A 26,842-nucleotide genomic window follows, 5' to 3' on the forward strand; every position below is an offset into this window, starting at 1 on the left:
CATGCATGGTCGTGTACGCCGCAGTTGTTGCGCTAGACCCATCTTGTCTTGGGCTTCTTCAAGTGGCCAGCGCGTCGAAGTATATACGAAAATGTTTGCTTATCCAATAATATACAAGTCGCCTGCATGTATTGATATCACTACATCTGGATAAACTTCACACAGAGCTCTTCTGATATCAGGCAAAATAGCTTCAGGTACTCATCAATATAACCTATCGGTAATTGGGGATGATTTCTGTTAGCTTAGTCTTACGTCCAGCTCCTTTTCTGCTACTTACCGGCAGTCGTCGTTCCTCATCGTCACTGTATTTTTTGATATAGAGTTGTACTGTCCTAATGTTGATCCCAGTCAAAGAGCAACCTCTTTTGCAGTGTCTTTCCCTGCTCGATCACGTAGTCAAATAGTTGTTCGATTTGATGTGCAGTGTTTCGTCCGTATGGCCTTTTCGTCTTTCGTGCACGTACCCGTCGCGCGCGGAAGGGCTAATTACTACTGCGGACGCTGCTGATCCTGCTGTGGTGGTACCACAACAGGATCAGCATCCATCAAAGTTCTCGGTGGGACCATCACGGCGTCATCAAACGTTTTTTCTTCCATGTTCATAGGCTGATATTCGTCTTCCATCAAAGACTCCACCGTGGCATGTTAAACTCTGTGGAAGCGACATTATGACACAATCATGTTTTCACTTCCAACGTTAGAATTATCATTGTTTTCCTTGCTGTTTGCTTATTATATAAGTGTTCGTCTGCAGAAATTTCAATTTGCGAGACGCAAAATTCCTTCAAAATCAATTTTTACTGCACCGCAAAATATTTAGAGAAGGACTGTAGCTAGCGTCGGACTTGCCTTGACACACTGTATCTCTCCACCCTATCGATTCCTCCATGTCTGATCGAAAAAAACTATTTGGAAACAACAAGGGCAAAGGTGTCAGCCGCGATCGGGAGGAGGAAAATGCACTGATGCTCGAACAGCAAAATGATATGCGAATGCAGGAACTAGATGCCAAAGTCTCTGCTTTGAAAAACGTAAGGTTCCATTCTGTCAAACGGGTTGGTTACTCACTCCCATCTAACCCACATTCAATACCTTAGGTTACTATTGATATCCACCGTGATGTGACTGAGCAGCACGACTTGATTGATGAATCCGTAAGTGGCCAGCATACGCACGCCCTGGTCTTTTTGCGTGGAATTAATAGACACTTTGCTTTAGACCAACGTATTTGCAGGCTTTGGCTCAGCTTTCAACAACTCGTTTGGGCGGCTCAATAGAATGGTTTCAACTCGGCACAAGCGACAATTGTGCCTTTACGTCGCAGTCATTGTAGTTGTCTTCTTCATTTTCTACTATGGCTTTGGTGCCTTCTGGTCATCATCTTCCTCCGAAACCGCACCCATTCTGGACGACCATTCTGCACTACACAATGACGCTGATATATTATAGATGCTCTGCATACCTCGATTTTAGTTATGCTTCGCTCCAGCCTTCAACAGCTAGGTCTCTCGTGTATTATGACATTATCCATCCACTGCTATACACCATTTGGGCAACATAGCGCGTTAAAATCTACATAACTCTTTCTTATTACCATTCAAATGAAATCCATCGTGTATTTTTACAATCGTGGCAAGGGAAAATTAATGAGGACGTTGGTCGATAAAGAAGACAAATGACGAAAGGAAAAGGGTTGATGTAATGGGTGAGACATTGCCCTACGTCAATACGAATAGTAAGCATTGTGTGGCGAATAAGGTGAAGTTTCATTTCTCTTCTGTTACTTCAGCAGTGTGCCATTGCAAGCGATGTTCAAAAATTAAGCACAAGTACGACAAGATAAGGAGAACAGGTACTTCAATGAGAGGACCAATAGTAGCGGCGAGGGCCTGGTCCGAGTTGATACCGTAAACACTGACAGCGACAGCAATGGCCAATTCGAAATTGTTGCTTCCAGCTGTGAAGGCTTGAGTGACGGCCTCAGCGTATTGATATTTGAGCGCCCGCGCCAAAAATAACGTTCCAAAGAACATGATTATAAAGTAGCACACCATCGGCACCATGACCCGGAACACGGATCCAATATTGGCGACAATATGGTGACCCTGATTAGCAAACTAAGTACAGTAAAGCAGATACGATTCAGTTAATTATCAGCGAGCCCACTTAAGAGATTCGGTATAATTGGATAAAACTCACCATAACGATAATAGTGTACAGTAGCCCGATCAAGGCAAAAGGTCCAATGCGCGGTAAAAACTTTGATTCGTACCAATGCTTGCTTGTCAGGCGAACCAATACAACACGAGTGAGGAATCCAGCTCCAAGGGGAATACCAAGATAGATAAGTACAGACTGGATGACTGGCCACATCTCCAACTGAATTTCAGCATCCACATGACCGCCAAACCAAGTGGGGACGATGTTAATAAAGAGGTAGCAAACAGGGGAATACAGAGCGATCTGTAGGACAGAATTGACCACCATCAAGATGGCACAATATTCAGCATTTCCTCTAGCAATCTGGTTCCAAATCAACACCATTGCGATACATCGTGCGACGCCGACCATGATCACACCAGTGCGGTAGCCTTCCAGATCCGGCAATGTAGCCCACGCCAAGCAAGTCATTAAAGTTGGACCAACCAGCCAGTTGAGAATAAGAGACAGTCCAAGTTGATACCATATGGCTCTTTGAGAAAAGATATAAGGGAGCTCTTCGTAATGAAGCTTGCATAGCACAGGGTACATCATGACGAGGAGGCCGACGGCAATTGGGACGGACACCGAGCTAAATTCGACGGTGGCGAAAGCCGGCTGCACTCCAGGAACATAGTATCCTATCAACACTCCGATGACCATAGCCAGAATAATCCACAGTGCCAAAAATCTATCCACAAAAGAGAGCTCTCGCAGTAACTTGGATACGGATTTATCTGCGTTCTGGGCTTCGTCGCCGTCTTCAGGTTTGACAATGCAGTAGTCGTAGTTGCATTGCTCAGTCTTCCAGCATGGGCTGGAAGTTGAAGATGTTCTTGAACATGTGCTTCCATTGTTGGCAGTCGGAGAGTCTGCAGCTCTGCGGCAACTGCCTCCTGTTGTGGACTCCATTTGTGAAGTGGTGGAATGCTGTTGTTACTTAGAGGGAGCAGAAAAAAAAATCCCTTTAAGTTCAAGCTCCGAAGCAAACGTTGAACCCGACCAAAGTGGAGTCAAACTGATTTTGCTCTCCCGGTATCATTACATAGTGTAAAGGCCCTACATTCCATTGATGTCCACCTCAGTGAATCTGAGCGCTTCCAGTGCTAGGCATCTTAAAAAATTGCTTCAGAGGCAGCTGCAACCATGTATACCTCACCATCTCCAAGAAATGCCCTGCAAAAGAAGCTCCATCATAGGGGGAGAGGATAAAGAGAAAGCTGGAAAGAAAACAGCATGCTGGTGAGCCTGTCCCTGTTGAATTTGATGATCATTTGTTTGTACCAGCAATAAATTGTATCTTGAAAATCACTTTGTTAATTTTCATTAACTCTAGCGTTTATTCATCGGTCTTTACCATCCAGATATGTCACCGCGATTGTTATGTTCGTGGGCTGAAAATAGCAGAACTACTGGCAACATATCTCACCAAAGTATCTTAATGTCAGTAAATTGTAGAAAATGTGATAAAGAGATACCATTGCAAGCAAAATCTATATTGGATCGTGCAATTGGTGTGGACAGGTGAATTGCCCAGCAGCTGTTTTTAGAGAAAGCCAAGGTCGACTCTAACCACTTCTAGATCATTGTTGCTACCAATGCAGTTTATCTCTTATGAGAAATTCAAATCTTTTTAAATTAATCTTCAGCTCGCTTCTCACAATTTAACAGCAGAGAACCTCCTTCATCCCGAGTTCACAAGATATTGCGACTCTCTATTTTGAGCTCAAGAAAAAGAATAGTGAATTTTACTGTACGTCTTTTAGCAAATGACCGACTAACCTTTCTGTAATCTGACTTGCTGAACGCAAGAACCATACAAATAGGCCGAAATACCTCTTTATCCGTTTTTGTGCATCTTGGAGAAAATGCAGGATGTTATAGTATCGTACTGCACACGTAAACCGGCCCCTCCTCGTTTTTTGCAGGCATGATGGTGTTTATTCGCATGCATCAATTTCAGAAAGGAAAACTAGTTGAAAATTGACGCTTGAGTATACCGGATGCAAGAGTCATCGGTTAAATTGTGTACCATTTGGAGGATTCTAGAAAACTATTCGGTGATCCGATATATCTCAATAACGGGTTTTCAATGCTATATTACAGAAATAGCGCTTGCACTGAAGATAATGCCCGGCTTTGCATTTGGAATGCGTCATGAATTGATCCTGAAACAGGATCCAATTGCCTTGCTCGTTACATGACTTCCCCGACGATCAATAGGAGCCACGAACTATACAATATCTGAAATGAAAAATACAAACAAATACATTGTGTTCTCAGCTCATGCGGAGTAACCAACGGACAATTCCAGGCGGAAAAAAATGCCTTGATCAGGAAAATATCTCTACCCAAGCTATCCACGTGCGACTCGTTGCGAGTGTCAGTGCTGGGAACTCTCAGTGGTGGCGTGCAAAAGTAAGCTCGTACCCAGAAACTCGTTTTGTCCACTTGCGAATTCTTTTTTCCGCTGTCAGCAAGAGTAACGCATCTGTCAACTCGGCGAAGCAAAGGAACCATCATCGAGCGAGATAGATCAATGTAAATAGTATTTTTCTCAAAACCTATGAAGAGATTTTATATCGTCCTCAATGGAATTCCGAGCATATTTGCTATCTCATCCGAGCATAGTACTAGTGAAAAATTTGGCTGAACGATGTCTTCTCGCCCCAATATGACGGTAGTGCAAGGAATGGGTGATCTCGGGTATTTCAACAGCTTGGGCACGTGTATCGACGTTGAATGTCCACTTGCACATATGGAAAATTTGATCTCTGATATATCGGCTAAACGGACAAGACATTCGAGATCTTTATATCAATCAAAAATCGAGATAAATAATTGATGCATGTCTGACGTAGTGTGCATACCAATGTTCTGTCATAGTAGCGAGAGATGCGGTGTGACGATCACTTTTATGTCTAACTGATGCAACTCCTAGGAACATAAGGAAGAAGCCGAGATTGCTGGGGAAAGTGGTTTTCTTCAGCACGCAATTTATGAGCGAACCGAAAGAGGAAAAATAGCACGGTTGAATCATGGTAACGCAAGTGTAACTCTTGGGTGAGCGAGCCAGTCAGTGGTGAATTATAAGTCAACGTGCCGAGCTCCACACAACAATGGCTGGACATTTACAGTCGCCGTGAGTTAGCTTTGCATTCCCAAAATGGTGAGCAGAAAGTATATTAAAGCACTGCATAATTAACCACTCAATCCGTTCCTCATTCCCCTCTTTTAATTGAATCATGAAAGCCTCCATCATAGCCGCTGCCCTTGCCATTGTTATCGCCACCGTGGATGCCCGTCCCTCCGGCCACACCCACCAATCTCGCGGCCATCGCAAGTACAAGGAAGGAACCATTGCTATTTTCGGCGACTACGGCTGGAAGTATGTTTTTTTTTTTTTTTTCGCTTCAATGTCATACGTTCCATCATCAGTATACACGCACAGACGCTCATCTTCATATATGTTCACTTTTTAGGGGATGGAGTGTTCCCACTGCTGCTGAATGTGCCGGTTTGCCCGCTTCCGGTAACTGCGACCCTGGTGATATCGCCTCCTACCCTCAGGCTGTTATTGCTCAGGAAAGAACCGCCAAGTTCTTTGGTGAGGTCTGCCAGGAGCAAAACTGCCAGGAAGTCATGACCACCGGAGGTACATACATCTATATATGCTAAATATCTTCTAATTTACGTACTAATGAATATGCTCTGATTGTTTAGACAACTTCTACAACATTGGTCTCGGTATGTGAAATTTCTTTCAAAGTGTCGAAGACGTATGGGAACATCCTATTTACTTAGCATCAATAGAGAACTACCAGCACTTCAAGGAAGGCTTCATCGACATGTACACTGCCAAGTCTCTCAAGATCCGCTGGAACCCTTCCCTCGGCAACCACGATATCGTTGCCAACACCTCTGTTTCCGTAAGTTTGGAAAAGGTTGAGGGCAAAGTTTGGTTGAGGCTGAAATTAAAAGATTTTCCCTGGCTAGTTGGAGTTGAATGCCCACAAGTACGACAGCAGATGGTTCATGCCCTCTCGTTGGTATCAACATGACATTACTGTCAATGATGTCAAGTACCACTTCACTGTCCTTGACAGCTCTCCCTTCATTTCATCTTACCGCACCGTAAGTGAACAGTGTATACCCAGATGTAAACAGGGTGTATTTGTTTGTCTTACACATGAACTTGCAGAGCACCACCTCCCCTTATCACTCTCAAGAGCTTCTCAACACCATGACCCCCGCCATGTTGCAAGCTCAGATTGACTACTTGGACAAGTCCTCAGCCGAGTCTGATGCTGACTGGAAGTTCGTCGTTATGCACCACCCCATTCTTTCTACCTCCAAGAACTACACCAAGCCTGCCGATATGGGTGGTTTGTTCCAGATTGTTCAGAAGCACAAGCTTGTTGTTCTTAACGGTCACGATCACGTTCTCAGCCATCAACAAGGTAAGAGAGTGTGTGGGGATAAAACTGAGTTGAGTGACTGTATGGCTGACTTTGGGTTTTGTTTTTTCCCTCCATCATAAGGCAACAACACTGACTTCTTCACCGTTGGTGCTGGAAGTTTGACTGCTGCTAGTGATGGCAACAATGGTGTTTACTTGCCCTACATCAAGTATGTTGCTGCCAACGCCACCTATGGTAAGTCCAACAGAGCACAATTATGACAAGGTTTTGACAAAGTTGTATACTAATGCCGTTTTCTCATAGCTGATAACGGTATGGCTTTGCTCAGCGGTACCAAGGAAGAACTCAAGGTTGAATACTTTGAATTGCTCAAGGGTGCCAAGAAACCCTCTTACACTGCTATTGTCAAGCACAATGCCCATTATAATATCACCATCTAAGGTGGAATAATACAAGCGGTGGTTGCATAATTTAGCCATGTCGTCCCACTGCCTTGCGCCAGTTGTATTACTATTATTATCAAAATACACGTAATGTGACGAATTAAACATAAATTCAAAACATCACTGATTTTGGCTCGGTCCTATCAGTTCGTATTCAGCAAAAACAATGTAAATGTACAGTATGCTCGCCATGCCTCTTCATATCAGAGTTCGTCTGCCAGGGGAGATAGGGGCTGTGAATCAAATGAGGGTTACCCTCCAATTTGGTGTTTAGGGGTTGTTATATCACATGCAGTCTTGTGAGGACTGTCCGATATGAACATGGTAGAGAGCCATTATCTGAACATTCTGCCAATATTGCAGCGAGCAGAAAAGTCGATTCTATTTTTGAAGCGTGGGGACCATGAAAAAAAAAAAAAGAGGCAATTTGAAATGAAGTGTGACTGCCGGTGGAGACGAGCCCTTTTGATGAGAGAGTCTGGATGCGAGCGCTTTTCAAATTCTTGCCTTTGTTTTTCTCTTTCAACTATGCAGTGGTTACCGGCTGCTATCAGTATGCTGCTCATCCTGTTGGGAGAAACCTATGGAGCCGTCACTCCTTCTTCATCCTCTATCAATGTATCCCAGACCTCATCTATCGTCCCAGCCATCACGTTCCTGGCAGCTAGCACCGCGCCGTCCTTTGTCCCAGTACCTCAACCCACCTCCACCATAGATACCAATGGATTCTCGGACGATTCCAGAGATAATCAGAACCAACAGAGTTGGCTGCAGCAACATAGCCGATGGGTGTTTGTACTGGTGATTGGTTTATTGGTAGGTGCCATTATCCTCTACTATATCGTGCGTGGTATCACCCGAGCACGACGAGAGCTCAGGGCGGAAAACGAAAAGCTTGCCTTAGGCCCCATGCACATGGGTCCAATCTCATCACCGCCGAAATACGAAGAAGCTACGAGTGGACGATAGAATAGAATGCTGGCCATCTACCTTATTGTCAATTTTTTTTTTTTTTTTTTAATTTTTATATTTTTCGTTATTGGGTAATATTAGGTTTGTGTTGAAAATCCTAACTTCCATCATATTCTATCTTCTTTGACCTTGTTTAAAAATACATCCACTACACTATCTGCTGCCTGTCCACTCGTCATTTTGCCATCAAACACTTTACTCTCTAGTTCAGCGACATGTTGTTTGACTTTGTCGTCCGAGTTCAGACGATCTACCAGTTCGCTTGTAATTTGCCGCCACATCCACACCTTGCGCTGCGCCCCCCGCTTCTCTGTCAATTTATTGGCAGACTGAAAACATGGGATACTTAGTAAAGAGGTCTGTCTTGCCATCTGTAATAAAAAAATGTCACTTACCGTCATAGTGTCAAAATAGGATTTCATTGCTTCCCAAGCCTTGTCAATGCCAGTGTTTTCGCGAGATGACACTCGTAACACCTAAATAGATTACGAGGGGGGATTTTCTGTGTTACACTACTGTATGGTCGTTCTGTTTTGTTCACCACACCATTATATTACCTTTGTTTTCCAAAGTGGTGATGGAGGCTGCAAAAACTTGATCGCACTGGTATAATCCATGGAAACTGCCCTGGCAGCATCGGCAAGCTTTCCATCGGCCTTGTTGACAATGACCAAGTCTGACAGCTCCACAATTCCCTTTTTCAGTCCCTAACAATGAAAACCCTGGTCAGCCGCCTGCAAAGACCTTCCTGTACAGGTAGATGATGTTACCTGAAGTTCGTCGCCTCCACCTGGTCCAACCAAGAGCACAAACCTGATAGAAATATTCAATTAGCATTGAGCCTGCCAATGGAAGGTCATATATCAAATCATGTCCTCACATGTCCACCATCTCAGCAACCATGGTCTCAGACTGGCCCACACCTACTGTTTCCACCAGAGTAACGTCGTAACCGGCAGCTTTGAGGAGGAAAATGATGAATGAGAGAAATATAATGGGCATAGGTTTTCAAGTAAATTTACCTTCGCATAACAAGATAGCTTCGTTGGTATTACGAGCAACCTTTTAAAGTTGGTCAATAGTTGGTTCATGTAGAGGCCAAAAACTTATATATTACTCACTCCGCCTAAAAATGTTTAGAGATCACATAAGCACATTAACACGTGTGTATCCTTTCAGTCACAGGCTCTGACCACCTACCTAGTGTGCCTCTACTTGGGGAAGGACGAACATAAGCATCGTCAGCTCTAGAAAGCTCGGTCATTCTTGTTTTGTCGCCGAGAATTGATCCACCTGTCCGCGATGATGAAGGATCGACCGCCTGAATGGCAGTAGTTGCTCAAAGTTAACCCCACCGAAGCTCACATAGCAGTTCTCCAAACTAGATCTTACCAGCACTGCCACTTTATGTCCTTGCTCCAGAAGGTACATTCCAAACGCCTTGCAACGATAAAAGTCAATCATCAGTAAACGGCTACGTCAGAACATCCACTGAACGCATACCTCTATAAATGTTGACTTTCCAACACCTGGCGAACCCGAAAGGCCAATTCGAAAAGTTGGCTTTGTCAATGGTTGATCTCTTTGTTTCTTAAGGATGTAGGATAGAAGCTGCTGAGCTTCTGCACGGTGATCACTCCGCGACGATTCCACTGTTAGAGTCGGCATATGGATGGGTGGGGTGAGGTTAGATCCAGTGTCTATAGAAAGACGGTTTACAAACATTGAAATTACCCAGAGTGATGGATTTAGCCAATGCATAGCGGCTTCCTTGCGCGAGCTGTTCTGATAGCGTTAGCGTCTTGCTTGAAGCAACCGTTGAATAAGCGGCTATCAACGGAGCTTGTATTATTGTGTTTTGTGCATACGCTGGTGCCAATGGCGAGAAGCGGTCGGTAGTGCTTATGTTGTTTGAAGCTATTACACGCTTGGTACCTTGGTAAATGAGTGGCCGAGATGCATTGACTGGCATGGAATGCCACAAGCGGCGTGAAAGCATAGTAGACAAACACCAAGCCTGACCGTGGGCATTTCCTGTGGTAATGAGGAAATCGAAATTCAAAATTCAGTGACTGCTGGCATGGCGGGTTGCCCATTCACTTCCACCATGTCCTCCTTACAGAAAGACATCTTTAAGCCCAAATTACCACCTCTAGAGGCTCTTCAAGAAGATCCCGATGCAACCAGTAAAGAGGTCAGCAACAAGAAAAGGTGGGCGCTCTGTCGAGTCACGTACTTGTCTACGTTTCTCTCGCAGGAATCTCACCTTCTTCACTCAGCTCGCAGCCAGCCTTTGCCTTGCCATTGACAAGACGACAGCAGCCCGACTATTCACCGTTATCATGGGAACACTATTTTGAAACCATGCACGATGTGAAGGTCGACGATAAAATATCCTTTTACTCTCACTAGCCGACGTTGCTGGATTTCATTTTTTTATATCTGCGCCAGCATGATTTTTCTTGACTGCCCGCTGGTTTTCATTACGTCTTTCGTTGTTATCAGATAGCTGGAAAATCAAAAGATGGAAAGGTACCTCCTTTGTTTGTTCTACATCATGGAGCTGGCCATTCAGCCTTGTCATATGGCCTTACTGCAAAACGGATACAAGCTATTGCGAACCAAGAATGTTCCATACTGGCATTTGATTGTCGGGGGCACGGTAGGTTTCGTTTCTGTAGATGGCATTGTTTAAAGCATAGGATCGAATACCCATTTTTTTTCATTGGTCGCCAGGGTATACTCAAACGCCAAACGATAGCGACCTCTCTGTATCAACTTTGAGTAATGACATGAGCGAGGTCATTTTAGCGTTATACGGAGACACGAAGCCTGATGTTATTGTTGTTGGTCACAGGTAGGCAGACTCATCGTATACAAAACGTGGAGTATAGAGTAACTCCCACTTACTTGCAATTCATTTGCGTAAATCGCTTCATTTTCTGCTCATTTTCATAGTATGGGTGGATCGGTTGTTGTGGACGTCGCTAATAGACGCAGTGTTCCAAATCTACTCGGAGTCGTGGTATTGGATGTGGTGGAAGGATCGGCCATGGAAGCATTGTCCTCTATGACATCGTTTTTGAATGATCGGCCCAAAGAATTTCCATCGGTCGAGCATGCTATTCGATGGGCGTAAGTGTCAAAAAATACATCATTGAGTAACAGCAGGTATACTGACCAATTCAATGTATGGTTCTCGTCAGTGTTAGTTCAGGCACGGTACACAACCTGGAATCAGCAAGACTCTCCTTTCCCCCGCTTGTTCGAAAGAAAGATGAGAATGACGCAAACAGTCCTTATATCTGGCATACCAATCTTGCCGCTACGCAACAGTTTTGGCAAGGTAAGTCATCGTTTCAGCTCGATTTCAGAGGTGAAGTGATCATACTCACATACATTTTATTGGAAAAGGCTGGTTCCAAGACTTGTCGGATAAGTTTCTCAAGGCTAGGGCTGCCAAATTTCTCGTTCTCGCTGGCACAGACCGTTTGGATAAGACGCTGATGATAGGATCAATGCAAGGTTAGTACGCTCGAAAATGGTGATCTAGAGGCTCTGAAGGAGGTGTAGGGTGAGATCGATGTTAGAACAATCTAATGGTTTTTAATACCTCGCCAACCGTTTGTAGGAAAATTTCAAATGGAAATATTCGTGGAATCTGGCCATGCTATTCATGAAGATCAGCCAAACCGGTTAGCGCAATGCCTTGTTGAATTCTGGAAACGCAACAAGCGGCTCATTCTCCCGCCCAAAGTCCCTCTTAAACCCAACCAACATTGATATTATACCAAAGAGAGTTTCGATAGCTTTAGAGGAATACAAGATTAAATAAAAAAAAAAACGGGAAAAGAAAGTGTAATCTGGTGTCAATAATTGAGTAATGAGTGACGGTAGGGAACAAACATCCAGTGTATGACGAAGGTAATAGTAAACTAGACATTAGTGGGTGTCTACATAATGGAGCAATCGCTGTCCTGCTTTGCAGGAGCGCCATTGGCACCGCGAGTATGCTTCTGACGTTGCTGAGGACGAGCGTTTCCAAACTTTTTGAGTTCGGTGAGACGCTGCATAGCACGCTTGTTACCTTGCGCAGCAGCTCGCATGTACCACCGACGAGCTTCATCCAACTCTGGTTTGATGCCAATGCCAGTCTCGGTATAATAACCAACGGCGTACTCTGCCTTGGCATACCCTTTGTCAGCTGCTTTTCGTGCCCAAAGGTACGCTTCGGTATCACTTTGCTTCAAGACGCCTTCTGAGCCAGTCAGGTACCATCCTGAAAGAGCAAGTTCCGCTTCAACATCACCTTGCTCAGCTGCTCTGGAATACCATGCTATTGAGCGTCTAGGGTCTACAGGACATGTCAGCTGGCCGTATTCGTAACAGCATCCAAGCTTGAATTGTGATGGGGCATATCCGAATTGAGCTGCTTGGGTGAACAGTTCGCGTGCGTACTTCTCGTCTGCAATGACGGACGGGATACCTTCCTTTTCATAGGCGAGACCCAGTTCATGAAGTGCGTGAGGGTTTTCTTCGTCGGCGTTGGCGGCTGCTCGTTTCAACCAAGAGATACCTTCTCGTGGATTCTTCTGTTGGCTGATGTATCCCTTCAATAAAATCATACCGAGCTTATACATAGCTGGCGTATCACCCAAATTAGCTGCCTTACGGTAAAAGAGAATAGATCGAGCATGATCTCTTTTCGTGCCTGCTCCAACTTCGTAGCACACAGCTGTACGGTATGTGGCAGCCGGATGACTCTGCTTAGAGGCTTGGACATAATTGTTGAATGCCTTATCGTGATCAACTGCTAAGCCCATGAGTCCACTGCCATAACAATTGGCAAGGAAGAACTGAGCTTCAGCGTGAACGGCTTTTCCAATATTGGATTGCGAAGCCAGTTTTTTGACAACACGTTGTGCTTCATTGGCCATACCTTCACGAATTTTCTTAGCTCGCTTTTGATCAGGATCGTCTAAGCAGACTTGCGGAATTGCTTCCACTAAAAACTTTGCGAAGTTCAGCTGCACCATAGGATCATTGGTAGCGCGGGCTTGCGAGCGGAACTGACTGAGATTTTCGAGTGTTGGTGGTGGAAATATGCTCTTTTTTCCAGATCTCTTTCCGATGGGAGGAAGAACTTCACTGGGAGCAGCATTCATGCTTTGCTGCTGTTGAGCATATGGATCAGATGGATAATTCATCATCTGCTGTTGCTGAGGTCTGTAATACTCCTGACCACCATAATGCTGAGCCGGATAGGGTTGAGCAGGAACATATTGTTGGCTGTATTCATCCCAGTACCATTGAGGTTGCTGCTGCTGCTGGGGTGGAAGGTGTTGTTGACCCATGTGGGGAGTTCCATACTGATAGGCGGCAGGATCCTCACCACTGTACATTGGTCGTGGGGCAGGCGCCATGTTAGGAGAAGGGCGATAAGTATTAGATCGTTGAATATCAGCATGCATTTGGTAAGGAGAATGGCTTCTATATTGTTGTTGAGGGTCATAATATTGTTGAGGATGAGGAGGGGGAGCCAATACCGAATTGGGATCGTGGGTACCATTGGCTTTAGATTTGACATCCCCATCCACTTGAGAGCCATTGTCAACTACATCAGGCTTTTGTATGTATGGTGAATCTGTATACACTGGCCGTTGCTGTGGTCCATCAGATGCGTATGCACGAGCCTCTCGAGACGATGGACGTCCAAGTGGCTTTGAACGATCGTCTAGCGCCAGTTGGTCAAACTGCAAATCATTGACATTACCATCTCGTCCAGGTTGAGAGGTACCAGATGACGGACGATGAGAAATCGCTCCTTCCTGGTTTTGCACCTGTCTATTTTGTTCCGGAGCTACTATTTCTGTCATGTGCAGTGCAGACAGGCGTATGCAGAGTTCAACCAAACTCCTTTGCAACAAGCCAGGTAACTGATTTTTATGATGAAAATAATACCTCTCCGCACATCACCCAATAGGTAAAAATGGCCATAATGGGTGGTGAGCAAAGACGTCAAGGTGGTGGACGTAGTTAAGAAGAATGAGTTAATAACAGATCAAAAAGCGTCAGTCTTGATTACATTGACTGAAGGTCACCAAAGCTTTCAATTCAGTAACAAACAAAGCGAACTGAAATTCCTCTTCCACTCAGTTTTAGTAGTGCCAGATAGGAGCAGTAACAGCACGAGGAGCTCAGTCATATCAACTTCAGCCAATAACAGGCTAATTGAATGCCATAAAATGACTGCAACTCTTCCAGTGTAGCCAGAGTGGTTAATGATCAAATGTGTTGCGTTTAAATCAAAGATCCGGGGAAATAATTCCTACGTTTGTCGGAAATCTAAAAATTGCCTGTCGATCATAAAAAAAAATGCATACTAAGTAGGTGTTATATCTTTGCTCTCTACGTCCAGCCATTGGTTCGATATGTTAGCGACTAATATGAATTAAACCTGCAAATACCACAAAAGAAGTCAATGCCCAACCGATGTTTGAAATTTGCAAAAAAAAAAAGTCAATGCTAACAGCAACGGCTTTATTTTGATATGCAGGCACTCGGATAGCATTTCGTTAAAGCAATGAAAACTAGGTATATGGGATAGGCGGTGGCATTTTTTCATATAACATTTTGATATCGGGAGCATCATCGTCATCGTCTTTGTTCCGGGAAATGATGAGGTATGAAGACCTCGGGCTTGGCAATATTCCATTGACTGCTTGTCTGAATTGGAGCAAACACTCAAGTAACTTGAAATCATATGTATATATGATTTCAAGATCATCACAGAATAATGAGAAATCTGTTGAAGATGTAGGTCCTCTACGGTCGGGAAGGAGGCACTCATGACCAAGTCTTTCAGAACGGACAACTATACCAGAATTAGCTTCACCACTGATATTTTCGTTCGTCGCATCAGTTATTGTAAAAGTCTCTTCTTCGTAATCATCATTATTGAAGACGTACAGTGTTACTTTATCGCTTTGAAACTCAAAGTTGTATTCATATTTATCCTTTGGCCACTTGAGCACCACTCCCATTGCTGCCACATACACCGCTGCTTCGTCGAAGGAGAGTCGCTTATTATCAGAAATATAGTCTGTTTTCGTTCTAGGTTGATCTGCCGTGACGTACGCTATTAGCCCTGGCTGGTCATCCCAGTGCACACTTTGTGTCCATATCAGTAGTCTAAGCATCATCATCAGAAGCTCCACGCAGAACCATATGATACCTGAATTGCCATCGCTTGCATTTTGGACCGCTGTAAAGGATCCGATGTAGCCGACTAAAACCATAGCCGAGCCTATGAAGATCAAAATGAGCCAGAAAATTGATAAGAGGCGCTGTGTCATGGTAGGATCGGGCAATCTCCAGCCAGTGCTTTCAAAGTCGTAAACGTTTCGTGGCTTTGCCAGCCACGCGAGATAATATGGAATCGTGATAGCTTGCAAACTTAGCAAGAGTGTTCCAGTGCATCTCAATACTGGACCCCACAAGTATGTCTGGTCATTTCTTATGATATGGACGAAAGGCAGCATGCCCATGGCGGAAAACATAAGACACGACACAACAGCGTAGAAGAAATACCATGTTCCTTCGTCATCGAGTTTCAGTTCAACCTTGACTGTCCGGAATCCTTGATAATGCCTCATGTATGACAATCCAAAGATTGCGTCGATGTATGCATTTCCATATTGTCTATCGCCTTTCGAGAATAGATAATGAGCAACGCTGTATTTCCAGAGGAAATTGGTATCATCTGCCAACATAGCCGTCTTCATCCATTTATTGGGTAGAAGACTCATGAGTCCCCATTTTGCCGTTCCTAGACTACCAAACATTGACATCCCGCAAGCAGACGCATAAAGGAATCCGGAACTGTCGCTACGACCCATCTGTTTTTCTACCAGGTCTGTGGCGAAGACGGCGGCAAAGGCGCTGACGTCCTGAATACCATTTGTTAATGTTGAAACAAAACTAACGGTAGCGTTAGCCATTTGGATTCGGCGTTCGTAAGGGTTGCTCCCGCGGGAGGATAAATAGAACGATATGTTTAGCTTGATGGACAACGGTTATATACTTTTTGAAGCTTGATAACAACACACCCGATTTGTAATAGATGTAACAGTACCTATTTTTTCACAAGGCTGCATTGTGCCACTCATTTTCGTATTGCACCAAGTCTCTGGGCCATATTAAACATGTTGTACCTCAGTCAACAGAAGCTCTATTTAAGATCTTATCTATCTGCCTTGATTTAGCCCATCTATCCTGCTATTATTCAACATGAACTGACTGAGAATTCTTTAGACAATTGTTTATTGTAAGACCAAAGTTTTGTCAATATGGGAGACTGCTCAGCATTCTCCTTTGCAAACTAGATCATGCTATTTTTCCTAATATAACAGAATTTCTTTCTCGTATAGAGCAAGAAATTCGTGTGGTGAAGTGAAGAAATCCGAGACAGCAAAGTCTTCAGAACCAAGGGAACTGAGATATCCTTTTTTGTATGGCAGCAAAATTGGGGAAAGTGACTGCTAAAAAATTTGCGAATTTCAAGTTTCTTTTCTTCAGTGCCTTTTGGCTAAAGTTAACTGCGAACTGGAATCATGGTAAGTATTTTTCGAGAGCATGGGCTCGGTTCGAGGTTATGAAACAGAGTTGACCAATTGGAATATGTAGGGAAAAGCAAAGAAAACAAGAAAGTTTGCTGAAGTCAAGCGAATGCTCAATCCAAAAGATAGTCGATTGTAAGTTTCCTTGCTCTTTGGCACCTTTGTCGTCTTGATTCTGAACATTTTGAAAATCTAGGAAGGAGAACCAGGAGAAGCTGAAGAAGAAGGAAGAAGATAAGCAAAAGGAGGTTGTTCGCCATCTGTAAGTTCCTCGCTGACTTGTTGAATGAGTACCATTGCTTTGTCTAACACTTCATACTTGTCTTGTGCAGTCCTCAAGTCGCTTCGTCACTCTTCTTCAAATATAATTCTGCTTTAGGACCACCTTATCATGTCCTAGTTGATACCAATTTCATCAACTTTTCCATTCAGAACAAGCTTGAACTTGTCAGGTCCATGATGGATTGCTTGTTGGCTAAATGTAAGAATATACTTTTTTACAAAATTTGCTTCAGCTCAGACCTTTTTTTTCTTTTCTTGTACTCACAATTTTCCCAACTTCACCAGCTATTCCTTGTATTACGGATTGTGTTTTAGCGGAATTGGAGAAACTTGGACCAAAATATCGAATTGCTCTAAAGTAAGTGCATTAACATGATCATTCTACGTGTGGCCGAGAATACCCATTCCTACGGCCTACCCAACATTAGTGTGCACATCGCTAATCCTTTGCTTATAGGATCGCCCGTGATCCTCGATTCGAAAGACTTCCCTGCTCTCACAAGGGTACATACGCCGATGACTGCTTAGTTCAACGTATTATGCAACACAAGTGCTATATCGTGGCAACTTGCGATCGAGATCTCAAACGCCGTATTCGTAAGGTACCTGGTATCCCTATCATGTACATTTCCGCAAGAAAGTACGTGATTGAGAGACTCCCAGAGTTGGGCACCAACACCTTCTAGACGTATCAAGTATTTGTATTTTACATATCCCTTCTGCATAATTTGGTTTTTCTATACACTTCAATTGGCACACGGCGCACAAACACACTATCTTTTTCTCTTTCTCCAAGGTTCTTTTGACTACAACCTTTCCCTGTATATACGCCGTGTTATGATCGAGAAACAAACAACTAAAAGCATCACTGTAAAACCAAATTCACCGGATCCATTGTTTTTTTTTTTTTATTAAGATTTGGTGTTGGTGAGGGTCAGAGGAATAGATAGAGTTTGATATCTAGAAAATTCGCATAGTGGAGGACAATGCACTTCGGACACGAGATATTATGGCGAATGCGATGGGAGATTTGCGTTTGTACATTAGCAGGAAGAAAAGCAGAGCAACGACGATATTGACAAAAGCATGACGGAAAGCGGCCTGTTGCAGTGAATGAAAACAGTTAATATAGGAAAAAAAGGCATGCATGCCCTGATTCAGTCAACCGAATTTTACCTTAAGCACCCATCGCCAGGTATCCCAATTATCATCGTCCGAACCGGTCTCGCTGGTAGAGTTATTAGATTTTGCCAGACGCTGGCGGGTAGCATTACGTTCTACCAATTCTCCTTTCAGGTCGTCTATACGTGAATTGAGAGCAACGATCTCGTGTTGTAAATTTTCAAGAGCGCGCTTGGTTGCCGGCCCTAGCGCAACTACAGATGGAGCAGCTTGGTCATGTTTCATGGGGTTTGTCATAGCCCGTGCTATGTCAGGTAGATTGGAGCCAATTTCGGAAGTACTGGTTGACAACCGACGCTGAATCATAGCTTGACGTTGAGATATAGGTGCCTGCATAGGTGATGCGAGTTTTTGACTAGAGGTGGGAATAGGGGTATAGTCTGATGGTGGAAGTCGCATATGCGATATAGGCGTTTCAGCTCCGGCTCGAGAAGAGAGTGTATCTTCCTCGGACATTTGCTGACGATATTGTTGGACTCGTTGATATTTGACCGGTTCTTGTTGAGCCCATGGGTTGTCGGACTTCAGCAATGATTCTCGAGAAGCTTGGTGTGAAAGGGAATGGAACGACTCTGGTGCGGCAAAATATTGTCTGCCACTGCGACTGGGTCCTTGCTGAGTAACACTCGTAGTACTAGACAAAACAGGCGAATGAAACACTTGGCTTGCAGGTCTCGGTCGGTATTCGGACGAAGGGGATATGGCCCTGTGGTGTTGTTTGGAGCTTTTAAGTTGCTGTGGTGTCACAGTAGGCGACTTGGCCGATGAAATACTTTGAGGAGAGCGATATGGACGAGGACTTTGATCTTTCGCTGTTCTAGAGGCGGGTCGAGACGACGAGGTTGGCTGTTGAATTTGTCGCAGCAACTCAGAATCCCTTTCTATGGCACTCAAGTAAGCTCTCTCTTCCTCGTCGTTTTCGCTATAGTCTTCTGATACAGCACTATATTCTATTCCCCCAACAAGGTTTAATGGTGGCGTTACTCGCTCATCGCAACAACTGTTCGCATGTTCCCTTACCTCCTTCTTCATCATAGCTATCCGTCTCATCTCCTGAAGGTCGCATTGAAGAGAAAGCTTGTATAATGCTTTGGGCTTGTGTAACGTCATTTGATCTCTTCAAAGTCTTGGGAAGTGAAAGGAGAAATGGCATTAGCAATCATCACGGGGGAGAGTATCAGGTCAAGATTCTATGTACCTCAGTCGCAACATTTAACAATGTCTCGACGTACATCCTTTTGGCTTCCAAGGAACTCATGCCTTCCAAACGTTTCCATGCATCCCTAATATGAAAGAAAGACTCCAATGTTTTAGAGGACCGGCCGTGCAATGGAAATTTTTGACACAGTTATTACCATTTTGCTCGACCTACGACATCCCATACTCCCGGTCGTGACCCAACAATATCGCCTTCTGACGCTTGTTTGAATAGACCATACAACTACCGAGTGGATAGAAAGATTTGTAATTGGTTTTAGAACGAAACAGTAAGCTTGTTTAGCAGTCCGGCTACCCACTTACTCGAAGCTTTTCTTCTTTTGTAGGCTGAAAGCTGGATGAAGCAGGCAAATGTTCGACAATGGATAAGGCTTTGGTGAATCGCTGGTTAATGTAGTGTTCAGAAGTAATATGAGCCATTAGGAAGGAGCACGCGATGAACAAGGTCAAATGGGATGCTTAAACCAATTTCTCGACCAAAACCCCACACTTAGGTCCACCTTCACGTGCCACTTTCCCAAACCTTCATGTTGGTCAAATACACATTACTCATTTTTATCATTAATGCTATCTCATGTTGGACATTAGCGAGTGCCGGCCCAGTCATCATGGAGGAATCTCCAGCGTTTGCTGCTAGGCAAGCTCGTCAAATCGTTCAAGAAGAGGGTGAGCTTCAATGAAAGGTCGAACGCTGGTTCACCGACACAGTCGCTGGACTACTGCATAATTTATCCCTCCTCTTTCTCACACATGAATGATTTGGTTCTTTCAGGCATTGGAACTTTGATCACTTTAATGGATCGTTCCGTTCAACCAGAGTTTGAATCCATGCCTTTTGGCATCATGGAATATTATGCAGATACGGGAGCTGGTGATCTGTTACTTCTCATGTCTGATCTCCAGGTACATAGTGCAGATGCGGTGGTCGTATTTTGGTGTTCCTACAGTAAAGAATGCTTCGCCTGGTGAATTCTTACATCATACTCATCTTTAACACTGGAACAGGTCAATGTGAGAAATGCCGTAAAGTTTCCTTTTGTCTCGTTCTCCATCAAAGTATCCGATAAAAGCAAACACCGCAATGGCCAATATGCGGTCGAAAACCCACGCATGACTTTGATGGGTAAACTACATAGGTTGCCTGGTTCAGAGGTATAAAGTATACAGCTCAACATAGTAATGAGCGAGCGTCATGGTTAATGCTCATTGCCTCTTAGTATCCAAGCGCATATGATCGATTTACAGCTGTACACCCTGATTCGCGATGGTGGTATGTCATTCTATTTTCTCTTTATTTGCATTCCCACCGGCTGTAGAAGGAATCTAGCTGACACTTGTGTCTCAGGGCACCTAAAAACGAGTCTTCTGGAGGCGGATTTCATGATTTTCGGTACTATACTCTCAAAGTCTCTGGGCTTTATGTGATCAATGGGTTTGGAGGAGCTCATTATGTTGGATGGATGAATGAGACGCTATATCATTCACCTCATTTGATTCAAGGGCCTCTCCTGACTGAGCAGGTAGTGTAGTGGAGCAATCCGAGGAAGACCAGTCACACTTCGTTGGGGCAGTCCGTTGCCGATATTTTTCGATAGCACAAATTTTAAAGCATCCCGAGGTGACTGGAAAGGGTTAACTTGATGCTATAAGGTGTCTCGTCAAAGTTATTCAATAAATGTGCATCCATTGCTTGTTCAATATGTTGTGAGATAATATTTAAGTGGATGCGTGTGTGAGCCTTGTCAGAGCCGGAAGAGCCGGGCAGCACCGTGCGAATCAGGCCCAATCAACGGTGACGTCTCCTGTTGCGGGAAACATAATTTTCTTCATGTTTTCGCCCCAGTGTTTCCCGCTGTATCTTTCACTTATATATCAACATGCTTAGACTGGTTGCATCAAAGTCTCCTCTGGCTACCGTATGTCATTTGCCCCAGGTTATGCCATTAGCGGTATTCTCGCACTAATCCTATTTCTTCAAAGATTGCCGCCCGCAACAGCGTTCAAGCTGTCAAAGCCCCCGTCGCCAACGGCTTCTACCGTTTCTACAGCACTTCTTCTGGTAAATGCACTCTCAATTTGACAACAACCGTATCATAATCTCCATACTTATTGAACATCACTTGTTTTTACTCAGATGAATACGACGTTGTCGTCATTGGTGGAGGTCCTGGTGGTTATCCTGCTGCCATTAAGGCTGCTCAGTCCGGCCTGAAGGTGGGGATTGCAATGGCTACACTTTGAACGAAGAACGTTCCGTAAATTGACTAATCCGTATGTTCCAGGTTGCCTGTATTGAAAAGCGCGGTTCTCTTGGTGGTACCTGCTTGAACGTCGGTTGTATCCCCTCCAAGGCTATGTTGAACAACTCCCACATCTACCACCAAACTGCTCACGAGCTTAAGTCTCGCGGTATTGATGGTAAGTTTCGAAGAGATCTTTTGTACAAGAGAACTGCAGTAGTACCCTACTGTTCTGCAAAATTAGTCGGTTGTTAACACATAGCATTCCTTTTGTGTAGTTGGTGATGTCAAGCTCAACCTCGACAACATGCTTAAGGCTAAGCTTAAGGCTGTCAACGGTCTTACTAAGGGTGTTGAATTCCTTTTCAAGAAGTATAAGGTGCGTTACTAATTCTTCCTTTTTGGTTCTATTCTCCAAGACACACCGCTGACTAACATTCTGTGATGATGTTAGGTTGACTATGTCAAGGGTTGGGGCAAGTTCAAGACCGCCAACGAAATTGAAGTTGATGGTTTGGATGGCAAGCAATCCGTCCTTAAGACTAAGAATGTCATCATTGCCACTGGCTCTGAAGCCACTCCCATCCCCGGTATCGAAATTGATGAGAAGCAAATTGTCACCTCCACTGGTGCCCTTGAGCTTCAAAAGGTTCCCAAGAAGATGATTGTCATCGGTGGTGGTGTCATTGGTCTCGAGCTTGGATCTGTTTGGTCTCGTCTTGGTGCCGAAGTCACCGTTGTCGAATACCTTGGTGCCATTGGCGGTGGTATGGACACTGAACTTGCGTAAGTTATCAATGGACCACCTGGTTTCAGAATGGTTTGGTACCGTATAATTTACCTATGTTCGTTTTTTTTTTTACAGCAAGAACTTCCACAAGGTTTTGCAAAAGCAAGGCTTCAAGTTCAAGCTCAACACCAAGGTCAACGGTGCCAAGGTTGTTGACGGTGTCGTCAAGGTTGATGTTGAAGCCGCCAAGGGCGGTAACGAAGAGACCGTGAGTTTACCCTCTCGATTATTTGTTCAAAATGTCCATTTCACCCCCTTACTGAAAATCTGTTGCTCTAGTTGGATGCTGATGTCGTTCTTCTCTCCATTGGTCGTCGTCCCTTCACTGAAGGTCTTGGCCTTGAAAACGTCGGTGTTGAGGTTGATAACCGTGGCCGCATTGTCATCGACTCCGAGTTCAAGACCAACGTTTCTAACATTAGATGTATTGGTGATGTTACTTTCGGACCTATGTTGGCCCACAAGGCTGAAGATGAAGGTTTCGCTGTCTCTGAGATGATCGCTACTGGCCACGGTCACGTCAACTATGACGTTATTCCCTCTGTCATCTACACTCACCCCGAAATCGCATGGGTTGGTAAGAACGAAGAAGAATTGAAGAAGGCTGGTATCAAGTACAAGACTGGTAACTACCCCTTCGTTGCCAACTCCCGTGCCCGTACCAACGATGATACCGATGGTTTCGTCAAGGTTATCACTGATGCTGAAACTGACAGAATTCTCGGTGTTCACATCATGGGTCCCAACGCTGGTGAAATGATTGCTGAAGCTGGTCTTGCCATGGAATATGGTGCTAGTGCTGAAGATGTTGGCAGAACCTGCCACGCACATCCTGTAAGTGAATGAAAATAGACCTTTTTTGCATACTATCCATTTGACTGACCCTTTCCCCAATCAGACCCTTTCTGAGGCCTTCCGCGAGGCTTGCTTGATCGCATCCTTCGGCAATGCTATCAACTTCTAAAGTAGACTTGAGATTGTAGATAAGCAAAAACGACGAAAACAAAAATTCTAAATCAAAAACCCAAACTCTCTCTTCATAATTTCTATTCATTCACAACCACTTTTTATAAAATGAAGGACCCCCCTTTCATGGGTTTTTTTTAAGCGTACCATTTAAATTTTCGTGTGAAAGGGCATAACTCTGTGAACGGTTTTTTTTTTTTTTTCTTTACTTCCCTCCTAATCACTACCGCAGCTCGAGATGGTCATTCAACAGCCAAGCAATCAGATCAAGTGAGAACACCTTGTACTCTTCCTTTATAAACAAGCCTTGTACTAATGCTTTGATAGACTCACCAACGTTTCCATAGTGCGACTTCGTAAAGGTGGCAAGCGCTTCGAAATCGCATGTTATAAGAATAAAGTTATGGAATGGCGATCTAATGTGTAAGCATTGCACTATATCATGCTGACAGCGTCTATCAACTATGTGGCCTATCTTACTGACTGCTGTCAAACTTGCAGAGAGACTGACTTGGATGAAGTACTCCAGATCCATAATATATTCCTCAACGTCTCAAAGGGACAAGTGGCTAGTAAAGACGATCTCAACAAGTGCTTCAAAACCGACGATCAAGACAAGATAATACAAGAGGTAAGCTGTCAGTTCACTAGGCTGCTTCTGAAAGACGTTGCTTGTGTAGTACGGTGACTAACCATGCTGTATCAGATTTTGAAAAAGGGTGAAATGCAAGTCTCAGAAAAGGAGCGATCCAACCAACTCGATACCATGTGGAGAGATATCGCCACGATTGTTGCCGATAACTGTATCAACCCGCAAACCAAGCGTCCGTACACAGTTACTATGATCGAGAAAGCTATGCATGATTTGCATCTCAGTGTAAATCCTAACCGAAGCAGCAAATCACAAGCTTTGGATGTTATCAAGCAATTGCAGGAGAAGAAGGAAATGCCTATTCAAAGAGCACAGATGCGAGTCAGAATTACCATGGCACAGACAAAGGAGACCAAGAAACTCAGAGAAAAGATGGCGCCTCTGTTGGCTAACGTCGAAGACGAAGATTTCGCTGGGGACGAATACGAATTGGTAAGAGGAAGAGAAAGCAAGTGACAATAATCAACGGGTTACTAAGTTTGGTGGGTGGGTATATCTCTTTATTATCATCTAGGTCGCTTTGATTGATCCTGGAAAGTACAAGGTGATCAATGAATTGCTGCAGGCGGATACAAAGGGCAGAGCTACAATTGAAATCATGAGCTTGCGTGAGACAGAGGAAGGTGATGAGAAATTTTAGACGTTAATAAATTGTATCATATTGTTTTTAAAAAACTGGCGAGTTCAAAATGAATAGCATGTCTTCATGCTTTTTGATCCATCGCAGCAAATGATTGGAGCTGGTGATGACCGTGGATTTTGGCACGGTAGCATTGAACACAACATAGAGCTCGAACGAAGAAGTGATCTAAGAGTTGTTGAATGGAAATCAATACAGGTCCATCTTGACGCAGTTGTATACATTTAAATTTCACTCACCCATCCTAGAATAGATTCATGCTCTCCCGCCAAATAATATAGCTTCAACGGTCGTGTCTTGGAATGCAGGCGATCATGACTACGCTGATAAAGACGGTGTAGGCTTAATAATCATGAAACCAAGTGTTGGAGAGAATTAGTATCTGTGAAAAGTTTCCCATTTAACGCTTTCTACGAGTACACCTACCGACGCCGGTTGACTGGGTTCGTATACGGAGCCTCTAACTCGGGACAGGTGAACTGTATATGCATCTTAGACTTATAAATAAAGTGTCGCAGAGCCGGTATTCCAATGTCACTGGCAGAATATGATTCATCAGCGGCCTGCTGCAACTTCAGCAGTGCACCAGAGCTCGTCAAAGTCTATGATGAACATAGCAGGGTCAGATTCATCATCATGCACCATCCTTTTTCCTCGAACCCTTCCATCCACTTACCTCTACAATCTGCTTCTTCCAATCGCTCAACTCGAAAAAGCTATCCTTATTTGTGCTTATCATGACAACAGCTGTGTCTCTTTCTATATAGCAAATGTAGGCATGAAGAAATCCCTTGGAGTTGAGTTTTGGAAGGCAAAGCGGGGTCCACGATTCTGCGGTCCGAAAGGTTGTTGATCCAGTCAACATATTAAACAGTAAATGTAAATCTACCATGAGAAAGATGGTCGGTCATTGATGATCGAATGGTTAGGCGGTGGATTTTTGTAGCAATTTTACCTGAAGGGTGAAGACTGTGCTTCCTAGGCCGTAACAGAGTGACCAGCTTGCCGTTGGACACAATGATAGCATATAATAGATCCTAATCAAACAACGTTGTTGTGAGTGATCGTCTTCATCGTCATTGTCAATGAACTAGTTGCTATACCTTGGGACGTCCATCGGCGAGCGCGTTCCCAATTTGATCTCTCAACGTTTTTGAGACTCTCAAGCACTGTAAGGCTCCCAGCATGAACCCGTGATCATTATTAAAGAGAGTCGAAAGACTGTCCAAAAACACTTCTGTACCTGTGGAACCACATGTCAGCTGGCTCAGATAGGGTCATCATGTCTTTAAAGTTTGCAAGCATATGGGTGGTGCTTACCACTGAGTAAGCGCCTGAGGTCGAAGTTGATGCGCTGTTCAAAGATTTTGGTAAGCTGCAGACTGGTTAGAACGCTCAAGATTTGACTATGCAAGTATAATAATTGATCTCGCAAATGTGCTTCGGATTCTCCTGTCTTAGCCACGGCCACAAGATACAGTGGATCTTTTAGTTGAAAGACAAATTTGTGATGTCCAGCGTTCATGCATCTGCAGAACGATGTAAGCTCTTCTAGTACTATCTTGAGATAACTTCCTAATGATACTCTGCCTATCACTTACTTTACACTATCGTCGTCAGCTTGGAAAAATGAAATGATTGCTTGGATGACACCCATTAGAGATGAAATGCCTGCTTCATCACCATATCTTTAGAGAAAAAGGCTCAGTTGAACTTCAATTGACGGACAATCTCTCATTTCCCCTACATACCTTGTCCATATGGGCTTTCCTGCGCTACTCAGTATGAAAAAGTGCTTCTTATGTCGAGACCATGTCTTCGTGTCGGGGTCTGGAAATCAACTTGAGGTTTGAGGCACGTCTTTCTCGACAGGTAACCAACATTAAGCACGAGTTATGGTACCTTCATTCATGACTTGCTTCTGACTGTCTTTGGATATCGACTGCGATCGGCCAGGACGAGTTGCCAGTACAGAACTTCGTGATCCTTGCCTCTTCAGCTTATTGTACATTTTATTGTTTTCGCTCAAGCTTGATCCTATAGAGGACGAAGAATCGAGAGATGTAGATAGCTCTTGCTCCTGTTGATCGGTCATGGTGGGGGAATTTTGGCAAGATTGCAGGACGGTGTGAAGCTAGTGGGTTAAAAACGTATGACGTCGGGCGTTGTTTCGATGCTTGTTTCTCCAAAAAGCCAAGCCAAACTCCTAATAAATT

The 26,842-nt window shown here is 44.0% G+C and overlaps 14 protein-coding genes across 14 annotated transcripts; 8 read left to right on the forward strand and 6 right to left on the reverse strand.

Moving 5' to 3' along the window:
• Positions 1 to 847: 847 nt before the first annotated feature.
• On the forward strand, positions 848 to 1,578 carry K450DRAFT_244074 (uncharacterized protein). Its single transcript, XM_051589525.1, has 3 exons — positions 848 to 1,034; positions 1,101 to 1,157; positions 1,222 to 1,578. Exons 1-3 carry the CDS (start codon positions 891 to 893, stop codon positions 1,450 to 1,452), a joined length of 432 nt encoding a protein of 143 aa, XP_051443923.1. The 5' UTR covers positions 848 to 890; the 3' UTR covers positions 1,453 to 1,578.
• An 88-nt stretch (positions 1,579 to 1,666) lies between these two features.
• On the reverse strand, positions 1,667 to 3,198 carry K450DRAFT_244079 (uncharacterized protein). The gene is made up of 2 exons (XM_051589526.1): positions 2,203 to 3,198; positions 1,667 to 2,120 (listed from the first exon to the last, which is right to left on the reverse strand). Exons 1-2 carry the CDS (start codon positions 3,112 to 3,114, stop codon positions 1,770 to 1,772), a joined length of 1,263 nt encoding a protein of 420 aa, XP_051443924.1. The 5' UTR covers positions 3,115 to 3,198; the 3' UTR covers positions 1,667 to 1,769.
• Positions 3,199 to 5,442: 2,244 nt separating this feature from the next.
• On the forward strand, positions 5,443 to 7,224 carry K450DRAFT_281203 (uncharacterized protein). Its single transcript, XM_051593389.1, has 8 exons — positions 5,443 to 5,590; positions 5,685 to 5,857; positions 5,926 to 5,949; positions 6,016 to 6,131; positions 6,199 to 6,336; positions 6,404 to 6,662; positions 6,744 to 6,857; positions 6,927 to 7,224. The coding sequence occupies exons 1-8, from the start codon at positions 5,448 to 5,450 to the stop codon at positions 7,061 to 7,063; spliced, it is 1,104 nt and encodes a 367-aa protein (XP_051443925.1). The 5' UTR covers positions 5,443 to 5,447; the 3' UTR covers positions 7,064 to 7,224.
• A 342-nt stretch (positions 7,225 to 7,566) lies between these two features.
• Positions 7,567 to 8,359, forward strand: K450DRAFT_244083 (uncharacterized protein). The gene has a single exon (XM_051589527.1). The coding sequence runs from the start codon at positions 7,595 to 7,597 to the stop codon at positions 8,033 to 8,035; it is 441 nt and encodes a 146-aa protein (XP_051443926.1). The 5' UTR covers positions 7,567 to 7,594; the 3' UTR covers positions 8,036 to 8,359.
• On the reverse strand, positions 8,091 to 10,205 carry K450DRAFT_244087 (uncharacterized protein). The gene is made up of 12 exons (XM_051589528.1): positions 10,189 to 10,205; positions 9,773 to 10,072; positions 9,542 to 9,690; positions 9,431 to 9,478; positions 9,239 to 9,359; positions 9,160 to 9,164; positions 9,061 to 9,100; positions 8,919 to 8,997; positions 8,809 to 8,851; positions 8,596 to 8,745; positions 8,434 to 8,514; positions 8,091 to 8,367 (listed from the first exon to the last, which is right to left on the reverse strand). Exons 2-12 carry the CDS (start codon positions 10,035 to 10,037, stop codon positions 8,146 to 8,148), a joined length of 1,203 nt encoding a protein of 400 aa, XP_051443927.1. The 5' UTR covers positions 10,038 to 10,072; positions 10,189 to 10,205; the 3' UTR covers positions 8,091 to 8,145.
• K450DRAFT_244098 (uncharacterized protein) lies at positions 10,094 to 11,906 on the forward strand. Its single transcript, XM_051589529.1, has 8 exons — positions 10,094 to 10,249; positions 10,318 to 10,429; positions 10,526 to 10,700; positions 10,775 to 10,895; positions 10,997 to 11,173; positions 11,245 to 11,384; positions 11,453 to 11,563; positions 11,670 to 11,906. Exons 1-8 carry the CDS (start codon positions 10,119 to 10,121, stop codon positions 11,819 to 11,821), a joined length of 1,119 nt encoding a protein of 372 aa, XP_051443928.1. The 5' UTR covers positions 10,094 to 10,118; the 3' UTR covers positions 11,822 to 11,906.
• Positions 11,907 to 11,991: 85 nt separating this feature from the next.
• On the reverse strand, positions 11,992 to 13,203 carry K450DRAFT_175652 (uncharacterized protein; the record flags this gene model as incomplete). Its single annotated transcript, XM_051584222.1, has 1 exon — positions 11,992 to 13,203. One exon carries the CDS (start codon positions 13,201 to 13,203, stop codon positions 11,992 to 11,994), a length of 1,212 nt encoding a protein of 403 aa, XP_051443929.1.
• A 1,425-nt stretch (positions 13,204 to 14,628) lies between these two features.
• On the reverse strand, positions 14,629 to 16,038 carry K450DRAFT_288725 (uncharacterized protein; the record flags this gene model as incomplete). The annotated part of the gene is made up of 1 exon (XM_051593550.1): positions 14,629 to 16,038. The coding sequence occupies one exon, from the start codon at positions 16,036 to 16,038 to the stop codon at positions 14,629 to 14,631; it is 1,410 nt and encodes a 469-aa protein (XP_051443930.1).
• Positions 16,039 to 16,627: 589 nt separating this feature from the next.
• On the forward strand, positions 16,628 to 17,838 carry K450DRAFT_244106 (uncharacterized protein). Its single transcript, XM_051589530.1, has 6 exons — positions 16,628 to 16,653; positions 16,724 to 16,791; positions 16,853 to 16,918; positions 16,989 to 17,137; positions 17,224 to 17,296; positions 17,396 to 17,838. The coding sequence occupies exons 1-6, from the start codon at positions 16,651 to 16,653 to the stop codon at positions 17,622 to 17,624; spliced, it is 588 nt and encodes a 195-aa protein (XP_051443931.1). The 5' UTR covers positions 16,628 to 16,650; the 3' UTR covers positions 17,625 to 17,838.
• A 1-nt stretch (position 17,839) lies between these two features.
• Positions 17,840 to 19,695, reverse strand: K450DRAFT_244109 (uncharacterized protein). The gene is made up of 6 exons (XM_051589531.1): positions 19,638 to 19,695; positions 19,476 to 19,561; positions 19,319 to 19,403; positions 19,141 to 19,246; positions 18,115 to 19,070; positions 17,840 to 18,039 (listed from the first exon to the last, which is right to left on the reverse strand). The coding sequence occupies exons 3-6, from the start codon at positions 19,376 to 19,378 to the stop codon at positions 17,899 to 17,901; spliced, it is 1,263 nt and encodes a 420-aa protein (XP_051443932.1). The 5' UTR covers positions 19,379 to 19,403; positions 19,476 to 19,561; positions 19,638 to 19,695; the 3' UTR covers positions 17,840 to 17,898.
• On the forward strand, positions 19,612 to 21,038 carry K450DRAFT_244114 (uncharacterized protein). The gene is made up of 5 exons (XM_051589532.1): positions 19,612 to 20,004; positions 20,111 to 20,241; positions 20,344 to 20,490; positions 20,556 to 20,605; positions 20,684 to 21,038. Exons 1-5 carry the CDS (start codon positions 19,866 to 19,868, stop codon positions 20,865 to 20,867), a joined length of 651 nt encoding a protein of 216 aa, XP_051443933.1. The 5' UTR covers positions 19,612 to 19,865; the 3' UTR covers positions 20,868 to 21,038.
• Positions 21,039 to 21,189: 151 nt separating this feature from the next.
• On the forward strand, positions 21,190 to 23,526 carry K450DRAFT_244120 (uncharacterized protein). Its single transcript, XM_051589533.1, has 8 exons — positions 21,190 to 21,254; positions 21,319 to 21,397; positions 21,473 to 21,552; positions 21,621 to 21,756; positions 21,857 to 21,957; positions 22,033 to 22,364; positions 22,444 to 22,576; positions 22,648 to 23,526. The coding sequence occupies exons 1-8, from the start codon at positions 21,216 to 21,218 to the stop codon at positions 23,212 to 23,214; spliced, it is 1,467 nt and encodes a 488-aa protein (XP_051443934.1). The 5' UTR covers positions 21,190 to 21,215; the 3' UTR covers positions 23,215 to 23,526.
• Position 23,527: 1 nt separating this feature from the next.
• K450DRAFT_244132 (uncharacterized protein) lies at positions 23,528 to 24,797 on the forward strand. The gene is made up of 5 exons (XM_051589534.1): positions 23,528 to 23,604; positions 23,662 to 23,757; positions 23,836 to 23,965; positions 24,041 to 24,418; positions 24,501 to 24,797. Exons 1-5 carry the CDS (start codon positions 23,573 to 23,575, stop codon positions 24,624 to 24,626), a joined length of 762 nt encoding a protein of 253 aa, XP_051443935.1. The 5' UTR covers positions 23,528 to 23,572; the 3' UTR covers positions 24,627 to 24,797.
• K450DRAFT_244139 (uncharacterized protein) lies at positions 24,548 to 26,833 on the reverse strand. Its single transcript, XM_051589535.1, has 10 exons — positions 26,529 to 26,833; positions 26,378 to 26,456; positions 26,228 to 26,314; positions 25,947 to 26,155; positions 25,730 to 25,869; positions 25,582 to 25,663; positions 25,303 to 25,511; positions 25,053 to 25,228; positions 24,866 to 24,968; positions 24,548 to 24,794 (listed from the first exon to the last, which is right to left on the reverse strand). The coding sequence occupies exons 1-10, from the start codon at positions 26,719 to 26,721 to the stop codon at positions 24,654 to 24,656; spliced, it is 1,419 nt and encodes a 472-aa protein (XP_051443936.1). The 5' UTR covers positions 26,722 to 26,833; the 3' UTR covers positions 24,548 to 24,653.
• Between the last annotated feature and the right edge of the window lie 9 nt (positions 26,834 to 26,842).

The sequence above is a fragment of the Umbelopsis ramanniana genome (assembly GCF_025399195.1).
Source record: "Umbelopsis ramanniana AG unplaced genomic scaffold K450scaffold_33, whole genome shotgun sequence".
NCBI classification, from domain to species: domain Eukaryota; kingdom Fungi; phylum Mucoromycota; class Umbelopsidomycetes; order Umbelopsidales; family Umbelopsidaceae; genus Umbelopsis; species Umbelopsis ramanniana.